The sequence below is a fragment of the Lontra canadensis genome, unplaced genomic scaffold (genome assembly GCF_010015895.1).
Source record: "Lontra canadensis isolate GAN:19392208 unplaced genomic scaffold, GSC_riverotter_1.0 scaffold10, whole genome shotgun sequence".
NCBI classification, from domain to species: Eukaryota; Metazoa; Chordata; class Mammalia; order Carnivora; family Mustelidae; genus Lontra; species Lontra canadensis.
In genome coordinates this window covers 27,629,614-27,641,376 of record NW_022631004.1, presented here as the reverse complement: position 1 = coordinate 27,641,376, position 11,763 = coordinate 27,629,614, and the positions used below count along the sequence as shown (strand labels likewise).

General features: G+C 56.1%; 1 protein-coding gene across 1 annotated transcript; it reads right to left on the bottom strand.

Moving 5' to 3' along the window:
• Positions 1–3,205: 3,205 nt before the first annotated feature.
• Positions 3,206–10,473, bottom strand: LGI3 (leucine rich repeat LGI family member 3). Its single transcript, XM_032855864.1, has 8 exons — positions 10,048–10,473; positions 9,068–9,139; positions 8,147–8,218; positions 7,729–7,800; positions 7,562–7,633; positions 6,786–6,955; positions 6,473–6,637; positions 3,206–4,163 (listed from the first exon to the last, which is right to left on the bottom strand). Exons 1-8 carry the CDS (start codon positions 10,251–10,253, stop codon positions 3,346–3,348), a joined length of 1,647 nt encoding a protein of 548 aa, XP_032711755.1. The 5' UTR covers positions 10,254–10,473; the 3' UTR covers positions 3,206–3,345.
• Between the last annotated feature and the right edge of the window lie 1,290 nt (positions 10,474–11,763).

Genomic DNA, 11,763 nt, shown 5'->3' with positions numbered 1-11,763 from the left:
TCCTGGGAGCAGAAGGATGTGAGTGACTCCTGGGGACAGCTCAGGAGGAGCAGGGGGTTGCAGAAGAGGGAAGGAAGCTCCGATCCTCAGGAGATGAGGGTGCCTGGGCTGACGGTGTGTGTGCGCACCTCTGGTCCTTTGGTACCTGCTGCACGGCCACCTCCTCCCTGGCTACCTTCCAGAGTCACCTGACCTCAGCACCTACCCCCACTTGGTGGTGAAGAGCTCTCCTGGGCCCTCTTTAAGACCATCTCCACGGGGGGCTCCTGGGTGGCTCAGTGGGTTAAAGCCTCTGCCTTTGGCTCAGGTCATGATCCCAGGGTCCTGGGATCCCAGGGTCCTGGGATCAAGCCCCGCATCGGGCTCTCTGCTCAGCAGGGAGTCTACTTCCCCTTCTCTCTCTCTGCCTGCTTCTCTGCTTACTTGTGATCTCTGTCTGTCAAATAAATAAATAAAATCTTTAAAAAAAAAAAAAAGACCATTCCCACGGGGAAGGGCTCTCACACGGAGACTCTGCACTTAGGGAATCTAAGGGACAGCAGAGGTCTGCTCCTGAGAGCAGGGCTCAGCATGGAGGGGCATGCGGCTGAGGGGTGCAGAGTGAGTGGACTCTGTTTCTCATGGCCTTTGGTCGTGAGATATTGACACAGTCATCCAGCTACCCTGGGTTGCTAGGCAACTCTCTGGACACACTGGTGACCCCCAGGGCAGGTGACCAGGCAGGCATACATCAGGCTGCATTCCCCATGTACAGAAAGCTGGGCACTCAAGGGTAGTAGGGTCTCCCACCCCTGGAGGGAGTCCCAGGGGGAGTGACAAAATGTTTATCTTTCTACCTGGCAACAGAGTACCAACGTGTCTGGGACACTCAACCTACTTCTCCTGGCAACTTCTTCCTGGCCCAGCATGAGGGTCCATTCCCCATTTGAAGAAGCAGGACAGGAATTCCCAGGACAGTGTGACTGGGGGACCTGAGGGACATCTGCTAAGCCAAGAGCACATGAACATGGTTTGAAGAGGTGGAACCCCAGACACAGCACCCATGAGGTTCCCCATGGTGAGGGGGAGCTCAGGGGCAAGCTTGGGGGTGCACCTGACACTAGAGGAGAGACAGAGGGCCAGGGGCTCTGAGACTGATGGGTGAGGAGTCCTAGTCTGCAGACAGAGTTCTCCCCAAAGATCAACCTCCTCCTTTTCCAGCAAGCACCCTTCTCTGAGCCCCTTCGGCATCTCCTAGAGTCCTAAAGACAAGTCACAGTGCTGTGTCAGACACACTATTCCAACGGCTTTCCACATATGAATGTATCATATATTTCATGCATCTAGATCTCACACTAACTCTGTCAGCCAGGTATCTTATCCACATGTCATCGATGATAAAACCAGAGATACAAATGGGCTCAATGACATGGTTGAGGCTGCCCTTGCAGCTAAGTGGCAGGATCAAGAACTGACAGCCTAAGTTTTAGTATCTACTTGACAGAGGAGAAACCGAGGGCCAGGGAAATCAGTGCACTTGCTCGAAAACTCCCACCTCAGGCAAGAGCTGGATGCAATGGAACAGAATGGAGAGGGACTGCTGAGCTTGTCTTTGGCCATGTTGGTTGGAGTTGACCTGATGGAAGGACAGACTCCAGTCTTCATGGGCCCCAAGTCTGTGATCTCCAGGAAGGAAAACTTGGGCCATGAGTCAGCCCCAGGTGGTAGAGACTAGTCACACTTGATCCGCATTTGAATGTCATCATCATCATGAACTCCTGACCCCAGCACCAGCTGACTGTGGGGTGCCCACTTGCTCCTCTGAAAGAGAGCAAGGAAGAGGGGGGTCTGAAGGCTACTGCCCCCTGAAGACAGCAGGGACAGAGAACACAGCCCTGGCTCTGTTCTGAAAGAAACAGCCACCTCCAACAGTAGCCATTGGACACCTGAGAGCCAACAATGGGGTGGGACATTTTTATTTGCAGCAGTGAAGTCATGACATTGCCCCCAAGTGCCCCTGGGCGTCCGCCACCAGTGGGCCCTCACAGAGTCTGGGCACAGGGAATTCTGCCAACCTCACCCCATGCCTTCTCCGCCAGCCTTGCAGCTCCAAGCTGCCTATTCCCAGCCTACAGCAGAGGGCAGCAGAAGCTTGGCTCCCAGGTCCTACCTCTGCGGACCCTCACCCCCCTCCACCCCTCAGCTCGCACTAAGACACAATGCTCCTGGGGCCTGCCTCTGTGGATTGGAGAGATCCTGGGATCCCCAGGATGCTCTCTAGCCCTCCTCCACTCTTGGCACTGGCCCAGTTGGCTCAGGTGCTTGCCGGGGGGCCCTGGCTCGGCCAGCGTTGGGACCCACCTTACAGAACCTACACAGCTCAAGGTCCACATCCCAAAGGCGGGGCTGAACCAGGGGGTGGTCAGAAAGCTGGGGCAGCCACGGTGAAGAAAAGCTGAAGGGCTTTTATCTGGGTGGTCTCCCATCCCCAGGTGAGCTGGATTCAAGGTCAGAGCAGGAAACTCCAGGGAGAACAGAGAGGACCCTAAGAAGAGCTCAGGGTCTGCTTTGTTATTGGTTTGGACAGAGGGGCTTTGCCCCCAGGAGATCAAGCTGGTGCCCAAAGCCTGGCACCACCATTCCCGTCCTTATCAGTTACAGGGTGGGCACATGAGGGATGAGTGAGCCGAGGAGGGCAGGGACCATGTGCCTTCTCCAAGAAGGGAGCCAAGGTGATGAAGGAGAGCCTCTTTAGGCCGCCCTGCATCTGCATGTGTGCACACAGAAGTGGGAGAATTAGCAGGGAGCGTGTGTGTAAACTGAGGGCATCCATCAGCGTCTGCGTGTATATGCCGAAGGAGCATAGCGCAGGGGACTGAGCCCCGCAGCGTGGAGGCTGCAGCCCTAGGGTGCAGTACGGACGTGAGCAGGTAAACAGAGCCCCAGAGCACCAACAGGAGAGACCAGAGAGTAGGAAAGCTAAGCTGAAAAATGGGACCGGTGGTTCTGCTCCCCCATGCCCCCTCCCCTGGGGCCAGAGCCCAGAGAAAGCAGCCGATCAAGGGGGGCAGAGTCTTAGGGCAACAATGTCCACAGAGGAGAGGGCACAGGGCCGCTGAGTTGCCTGGCACATCTCCAGGTCTCCATGCTGATGACAACTATGGTGAGTGGCTCCCCTGGGCCCACCCATAGTGTGTATCCATGCTCACAGGTGGGGGCCGGGGGGGGCGCGGGGGTGTGTGTCCATGAGGCCGTGTACACAGGTTGGTTACACGTGTCTTCACATGTGCAGGCACACGTGCTGCTCACAGAGAGACTTCCCTTCAGCCTCCCTCAGCCACCCGGACCCCAGAGGCCGGGCACCCTCTAGGCACTGAGATCCACCACGATGTGTCGGTACACGAGCGTCTGTCCCTTGAAACTGGGGGCCAGGAGCAGCTGGGCGTCGCCAGCAGGCATGTAGCAGAAGGCCCGAGGGGCCTGCACAGCCAGCTCCTGGAACCGCACGAACTTCTGGCGCCCCTCATCCCACTGGTAGATCTGCGTGAAGGAGAAGTCACTCCCCAGTGCCAGGTAGCGGCGACCGCCCACAAGGAAGGGCTGCATGGCCAGGGAGCCCCTGGAAGGCAGGGCCTGCACTTCAGAGAAGCGGGTGCCCTCCCAGCGCAGGATCTTGGAGTCGCCGATATAGCGGCTGAGACACAGATAGCTGTCGCGACCGGCACGGAAGTGTTTCACGGCCTGGGCGTCGGGCACCTGGGTCACCTCGCCCTGGGCCACAAACTGCTTCTGGGTGCGACTCCACTGGTAGATGACAGGCGCCTGGGAGCTGCTAGATACAATCAACCGTGGCTTGCCCTCGCCATCCACGAACTCCAGGTCAGTGTCACGGTGCCAGGCGTGCAGGGCCTGGTGGGAGTAGAAGCCGTTCTGGTGCCAGCGGTAGAGGCTGGTGGCGCCCGCCTTGGAGCTGTCGGCCACGGCAAAGTACCAGTCGCCATCAATGCGGAAAGCCTCGAGGTCGTTGGGCTTGCGCACGCGCTGTGGGTCGATGTCCTGCAGCTTGGTGAAGCGTGTGGTGTTGGGGTCCCAGTGGTAAATATAAGAGCCCCCAAACAGCTGGGCCACAACCATGTACAGCTGGCTGTCCACCACCATTGGCTTGCAGTGCACGGCAGAGGGGGCTGCGGGGAGGGAGAGAAGCAGCCTCAGGCAGGGTCAGGCAGCCCCGCAGGCCCCCACCCCATGCCATGCCCTTGGAAGAGGGGGGTCACTCCCCTCTGACCCTGGACCAGAACTAAGGCTCTCGGGGACAGTGGGCCTCCCACCGAACTTCACCTACTTCTCCCAGCTGATCATCTGTCTCAGCATCACTCTCCCTCCACCCTTGCCCCCAGGGTTAAAACATCAGCTGACGTGGAGCGCAAAACAGGTGTCCCTACATATTGACCGGGTGTTTATCCATAATAGTGATTATAGAATGTTTATTGTGTGAAGCCCCTGGGCTGAGTGTGAACAACTAATCATCGGAAATGGATCCTGTTATTTTGCCCATTTAACACTGACAGGAGCAGGCTCAAAGTCTAAGTGACGCCCAGAGCTCCCTGGCTGGCCGGATGCCAGGCAGTGGAAGGAGGAAGAGACTGAGCCCGTCCACAGCCAGGTCATAGAGCCAAGGTACACACCATGACACTTTGATGTTTGGATAGTTGTATACGAAAACACATTATCCTAAGAATTCCCACTTTTGCAAGGGCTGTTAGGTACAAGGATGTCTGCACCAACCTCCTTCTGTTCAACAACCAGATCGATCTGACCTCTTCTCAAGCACGTGAAGCACAGAGGGCCGCACTCTTCACCTGTCCTGGTGTCTCTGTTTATCAACTCTCCTCCTTCGCAGCGCTGCTTTACGCACCCTCCTCCTCCCCATCTCTCCCCCCAAGAAAGCCCATGCTGAACCCCAGGCCTCTGGCAGTCACCGCAAATCCCTTCGACAGCCTTGGTCCACTTGCCCAGATATTCATGACTCCCCAGCTCTCAAGTTCAGACCGCCCATGCCCATACACCCAAGAGCACCTCAAAATCCCGCTGGCCATGACTGGGCACACATCTACCCTCAAACCTGTTCCTGCTCTTCCTCCTCTATGTTCTCAATTTCCATCCGTGGCTCCACCCAGTCGCCACCTCCAGAAGCCTGGAGCCATCCCCAACACCTCCCTGTCCCTCACTCACCCACAGCCGATCAGTCCCAAGTCCTGTCAGCCCTCCCTTCTGCTTTCTAATATAGTTTGTGTAGGATTGCTGTTATTCCTTCTGTAAACATTTTCTAGAATTTACCAGGGAGACCATCTGGCCCTGGATTCTTCTTTTGGGGGAAGGGTTCCTTTTTTATAAAGACTTCAGATTCTTTCAGAGATACAGGGTAATTTAAATTTTCTGTTTCCTCTTGTGTCAGTTCACTCCTCCATCCTAAATCTCTCTCTCCATCCCCCCTACTGTCGCCCCAGTCCAAACTCCTGCCTATCCCCCTAACGGTGTGCCCACATGTCTCGCCCCATGCCAAGCCACTCTCCACACGGCATACAGAGAGACTGTTCTAAAATACCAGGTGGGGGGCGCCTGGGTGGCTCAGTGGGTTAAGCCACTGCCTTCGGCTTAGGTCATGATCTCAAGGTCCTGGGATCAAGCCCCGCATCGGGCTCTCTGCTCAGCGGGGAGCCTGCTTCTCCCTCTCTCTCTGCCTGCCTCTCTGCCTACTTGTGATCTCTGTCTGTCAAATGAATAAATAAAATCTTAAAAAAAAATTTTTTTTTAAATGCCAGGTGGTTTGTTTCACACAATCTGCTCAAAACCTGTCCGTGACCTGATCCTTACATCTCTTGGGTCTCATCTGCCTCTTTCCACCTTGAACCTTATGCTGTAGTCACATGAGCTCCTTATGGTTTACACATGCACGCACTCATGCACCAAGCTGTTGCATACCTTCTTGAATTTTCTCATACTGTTCTTGCTGCCAGAATACCCTTGCCACATTTTTCTCTGCGTTAAGTCTCCCTCAGCCTTCTAGACTCAGCTCAAACTCAGTGGATCCCAAACTGAGCTCACTAGCCACTCCTATCTCATTCTTCATTCACTGGAACCAACCAGTTACTCAAGCCAGGCACTTGGGCATCACCTCTGACTTTCCCTTACCCTTCAAGGCTCAAGTCAGGCATCCCCTCCACCAGGAAGCCCTCCTTGATTGCCCAGGGTACGCTTCTCCTTTGTGGTCCTAGAACATCATATTCATATCTCCCTCCTCATACCCACCTATTATATGGATGTTATCTGTGTATGTATTGGCCTCTCCCCAAAGACTGGAAAGTTATTATGAGCAGAGACCATGTCTCATCTATGCCTCTACCTGTAGGTACTCAATGGAGAGGAACAATGGAGCCCAGCACCTCTCTACCCCTTTAAATGTGGGCCACCAAAGCCAGCCGGGGGTAGGTACCTGGTATTCTATCATAATCTCGAAGCTGCCGTTCCACATAGTCCCACTTGAGGACAGTGCAAGCGCTGACACCTGGCTGGGCCAGAGCCAAGTAGAGGTCGCTGGAGTAAAGGAAGGGCTCGGCTGACACTGCTGGGAAGGACAGGGTCTGGTACAGCACGAAATCTGTAGGAATGAGAGGTGAGCGGTGGGAAGAAGAAGGCTCAGAGCTTGTTGGGGGGAAGTGCTGCTGGACTGGGATGGTGGAGGCTGGGGGTGCTTCTGGCAGTGCCTATGAGCGCCCCAGGGATGGGGGGAAGGGGGCACCTCCTACCAGTGGTGATGCAGTCGAACTCTCTCAGTGGCAAGTCCTGCACCTTGTGCTCCTGGAAGCGGGGCGGGCTGGCACAGTAGATGGGAGCCACAGTGGTGTTGGTGTGCGCCAGCCACTCCACAAGCCACTTGACCTTGCAGTCGCAGTTGAGCGAGTTGCCCCGCAGGTCCCTGGATCATGAGGGTGACGGAGGGAACACAGAGAGGAGCAGGCTCCCAGTGGCTCTGCGCCCCCCACACCTCCCACCCGGAGGCTCTCTGGGCTTTTGCAAGTGGGTATAATCAAGGCTGCCGCTCGCTGCTCACATGGCATCTTTGCGCAGATTAGAGAGAAGTCCCCCTTGGGCTAGATGCACCCCCATGGACCTGGGTTTGGCCAGTGGAGCCGGGGCCGAGTTTCAGTCCCTGCTGGCCTCCTGAGTGGGGTACCCTTTTGCAGTATGTAACCTGCACCACTATGTCGCATCTCAGTTCCTTCAGACCTTCCACAGTCCTGGGTTGTTGCTTTTTTTCTTGTGTAAATACTGACTGATGATTGTGGCTATACAATAGGACATTAATGTATGATCAGATCAAACATATGTTTTAAAAGCACATGTTTAAGAAGCATATACATACACACTGTGTATCCAAGTAACCTTCCAGGAGGCATCCCTGAACCCAAGCCCTCCCAGTCTCTCAAGAACTTATGATCTTCCCAATTCTAGCTCGCATGCCCCTCTCTTCAGGGACGTGCCCCTCTGTGCCATTGTCGAAAGTGGTAGGGCTCAGACTTACAAGTCACTAAGGATATCCAAGGGCCGGAAGATGTCTCGAGGCAGTGTCTGCAAGTTATTGTTGGCCAGCGATCTGCAAGAGAGACTCCTGGGTCACCTGACTGAGGCCAAAGACCACAGGAGATGCAAAGCTTTGGTCCCGTGTGTGTGTGTCTGTGATGTACTCACAGGTGTGTCAAAGACTTGAGTCCTCTGAAGGTAAACTTGGATAGTGCCCAGATGTCGTTGTTCTCAATGAAGCTGGAGACAATGAGAATTTGTTGTAGATGCCACTCAGTACCCCAGACCCCCAATCAGCTACTTCTCTCCGCCCCAGCTAGATTCCTGCCCATGGTCCTAAGGCAGGCTTCCATTCTGATTCTGGTGACATGAATGAAGACTGGAGTGACAGGGCATCTGAAAGGGGTGGTTTAGGTAGAGGGATGGATGAAATGACCGTCTGCTTGAGTCCAGCAGTCAGAGGACTCAAGGGCTCTCCCTCCCCATTGTCCCCAGCCTTCCTCATCCAAGCTGCCCTCTCAGCCCACCCAGGCTGGGGCTCCCTCCTCCTTTCTGGTTCCCATTTCCCCCACTCCTTGACACACACAGGTACTGCAGGTGTGACAGTCCTGTGAAGGCGTTGTCTCCAATCAGAGTAAACTTGTTGGAGTTGAGTAACCTGGAGAGACAGAGAGCGATTAGAGCTTCCAAGGGTGTGCCCGCTGTGCCAGCCCCCAGCCTGCCACCATACCCTGGGGCTTCCTCACAGTCCCAGGGCCCTGCTGCCCCATGTTGGCACCCCAGAGCAGCCCAGCACCAAGATCAGCCAGGAGCTTGTTCTGGGCCCACAAACTGCTTCAAGGGTAGAAACAGCCAGGGGCAGAGCTCTCCTACCAAGCTGGGTCCTTCCCCAGTGTGTCTCTCTGTCTCTGTGTCTGCGTCCGTCCTCTGTCTCCCACCCTCACCCCAGCTCACTCACTCCCTGTCAGAGTGGTGGTGAGCTTGAGGGTAACCCATGCTGAAAAGGAGCTGGGGTAACTCACAAGCACTCTCTCCTGCGACTGGGGCTTCAAACAGGAACAGCCCTTGTTAAAATTCCACACCCTCCCCCATCCCTCCCTTTTGACCCCCAGCTCCTTCTTCAGATCCTGGTTCCCGGGGTCAACTGTCTCTAAGATGAGCCCTGTCCCCTGCAGTGTCCACCTTCTGGCACCATCTCCAGCTATTGCACCCAGTTCCTTTGGTCTCCAGAGGGGGCAAGTCCATTCCTCATTGGGCCCCAAATACCCACCATTGGTTTTCACAAGCACCCCCCACCTTCCTTCTCCCCACTACTGATCCCCGCACCCTTCCTGACTCTATGCTGCTCCACCTTTTGTGGCTTTCCTAAGCAGCAGAATTTTAAGGGACACCTGCCTCTTAACCTGCAATGGCTACCTGTATTTGTTCTCCTCTCCCCAGTCCAGGATCTGTCCCCTTCCACTGCCCCACCCCGTACCCGCCCTTCCCCAAGGTCCAGCGTCCTTACAGGAACTGCAGCAGGGGCAGGTGGGAAAATGCTCCATCCTGGATCTCTGAGAAGGCGGCATTCACCAGCGTCCTGCAGGGGACACTGGAGTCAGTACTGTGGGGACTACGCAGGGACTGGGGGTAGAAGGGCACCCAAGATGAACAGGGCACTGCTTCTCCACACTCTTACCCTGGACACTCCCCATTTCACCAGGCTGGGCCCCCTACCTGGGGCTATCTTTCTTTTCCCTTCAGAAACTCATTGCCTTCCTTCATGGCTATCCTCCCCTACGGCCTCCCTGAGCACCAGTGGCCCCAGGCTGAGCTTCCCCTTCAGCCAAAAAGAAGGTTCCATTACCCACACCTTCAAGATCATCCAAATGCCTACCGTGTGCTAGGTGCTGTTGAGGGATGGGGCACTGGAATGGGGGGTGGGGGAGTTAGCCTCCTGCTCTCAAGGACCACACAGCCCATCTGGTCCCTGAGGCCACTTACTGCAAGGGAAAGGCTGGCTGGCCCAGTCCAGAGTGGATGGAAGACCAGTGCAAGGCGGTGGTCCCGTGCCAGGGCACTGTGTGGGTGTATGTCCCTTCCACCCCTCCCCCTGCTTCCACCCTCCCTCCCCCTACAAAAAGCCTTTCTGCCCTTGGAGTGACATCACAGGCAGGGGACCACATGCTCTTGTAAACAACCCCTCCCCCCCACACCCGTACCCAGAGCCCTGCACACAGTAGGTCTCATTGATGCTGATGCGGGTGATGATGCATTCTTGGCCCTAAACTCCTGTTTTCCCCAGCCATGGCTGCTGAGCCTGCATGACTACAGAACTCCCAGCAGGGCTGGTGCCTTGTTTCTCCAGTCCTAAGGACCCCTGGAGTCCTCCTGCTCCCCACACTTTGTGCAGGGGAAACAGGGGTTTTCCCCATCCACTGTCAGAAGGCTCTTGCCTTGCTCCCTCTCTCCGCTCCCCCACCTCCTGAGCCAGGGCAGGACACTCACAGAGAGATGACCTCGGAGGGCAGGCTCCTGGGCACCGCCTTAGAGTCGACGCAGAAGGCGGTGTCCCTGGTGCAGGAGCAGCTGGGCGGGCAGGGGGGCGTCTTAGGGGGCCTCTTGGCACTGACTTGCAGCATCAGGCAGAAGCCGAGCGTGGACAGCGCCAGCAGCCGGAGCCCGGAGCCCCGCCTGGCCCGCAACCCTGCCATGCTGTCTGCAAGCTCTCTCGCGGGCCACCGGCCGCAGCCCCCGCCCCGCAGCTCTCCGCCACCCAGCGCGGGCTGCCACCTCCCGGCCACCGCCGCCGGCCGCCGCTGCCGCAGCTAGGAGCCCGGCTGCCCGCTGCGGAAAGCGGACTCCTCCGGCCCTCGGGCGCCGGCTCTGTCCCCTCCCCTACTCGTTCTCGCGAGCCGGCAAGGAGAGCTGCGCGGGCCCGGAGCCGAGCGAGGGCTGACCGGCGGGGGCGCGCGCAGGGCGGGGGTGGGGGTGGAGTGGCGGCGGGGGCGGGGGGGGGGTGGCGGGGGGGAGTCCCGTGCTGGGAGTAGCCCAAGAAAGGAGTGGTTGCGGCGGTCTCCGGGCCGCTGTATGCTTGCACGTCCGGCGCCCAGAGAGACTGTCGCGAGTGCAGGTGTGTGAGGTGTGCAAGAGCATCGTCTGCTGGCATGATTGTGCACGTGTGCGCCTCTGCCTCTGCACGGGCACTTGCATGTAGGCGCCTATCCCGTCGTGGGGGCATTGCTGCATTGTGGATCCCCGTGCCTCTGTGTGCCTATCTGTCGTGACCCTCAGGGGACATAACCTCTAAACAAGAGTTCATGGGTGTGTCATAAGCCACATGTGTGTGTAGCTGTGTTCACATGTGTTTCCACGAACCAGTGAACAGAATGTGCCTTTGTGTCTCTGGGAGCTGAAAAGGGAAATGTTTGTCACTGAGTCCGAGTGGGAGTGTGTGGAATTCTGGAACAGCTCTCCCTACCCAACCACAGACTGTTGAAGCTGGGTAGAGCAGACTAGTCCCATTTCACAGCCCAACACACTAAAGGAAAGGTAGAAAGATGTTTCCCAGGCCAGCTCTTTGTCACAAATGAGGAAACGGAGGCCCAAACTAAGAGGAAAGCAGCCCAGCTTGGTGTCACATCTACTGAGTGTTGTGTACTCTGCGTGCTTAATCCTTCCAACCTTTTAAGGTAGATGATATTAATCCCCTTTTACAGATAAGAGAAGTGAAGCTGGTGGTACCAGAGGAAAGGGACAGAACAGAGATTTCAACCCACTCTGCCCCAACTCCAAAGTTCAGAGTCAGATTTCTATACCAGGGCTTTCCAAAGCGTGGTCCAGGGAGTCCAGGAGAATCTTCCGGGGAGTCACTGAGGTCAAAATAATTGTCCTAAGAATGTTAAAACTTAATTTAACTTTTTTTTTACTTTCATACTCTCACAAAAGTACCCTGGAGTTTTCCAGAGGCTACACCATGTATCTTCAACTAAGCCAGCAATTAAAGAGATTTTCAAGGGGTACCTGGGTGGCTCAGTCCACTGAGAAGCCAAAGACTTGATTTTGGCTCAGGTCATGATTTCAGGGTCCTGGAATGGAGCCCAGCGTGGGGCTCAGCACATAGGAGGTAGTCTGCTAGAGGATTCTCTCACTCTCCCTCTGTCCCTCCCTCCGCTCATGTTCTCTCTCTCTTTCTAAATAAATAAATCTTGAAAAAAATAAAGA

What these genes read in the sequence shown, in the direction of transcription:
- LGI3 (XM_032855864.1), bottom strand. Translation starts at nt 10,253, where the DNA reads ATGGCAGGGTTGCGGGCCAGGCGGGGCTCCGGGCTCCGGCTGCTGGCG. An exon ending in CTGTCACACCTGCAGTACCT is followed by an intron (nt 7,801 to 8,146) that starts GTGTGTGTCAAG and finishes CATTGTCTCCAG; the next exon opens with CTTCATTGAGAACAACGACA. An exon ending in AGATTATGATAGAATACCAG is followed by an intron (nt 4,164 to 6,472) that starts GTACCTACCCCC and finishes CCCTCCCCGCAG; the next exon opens with CCCCCTCTGCCGTGCACTGC.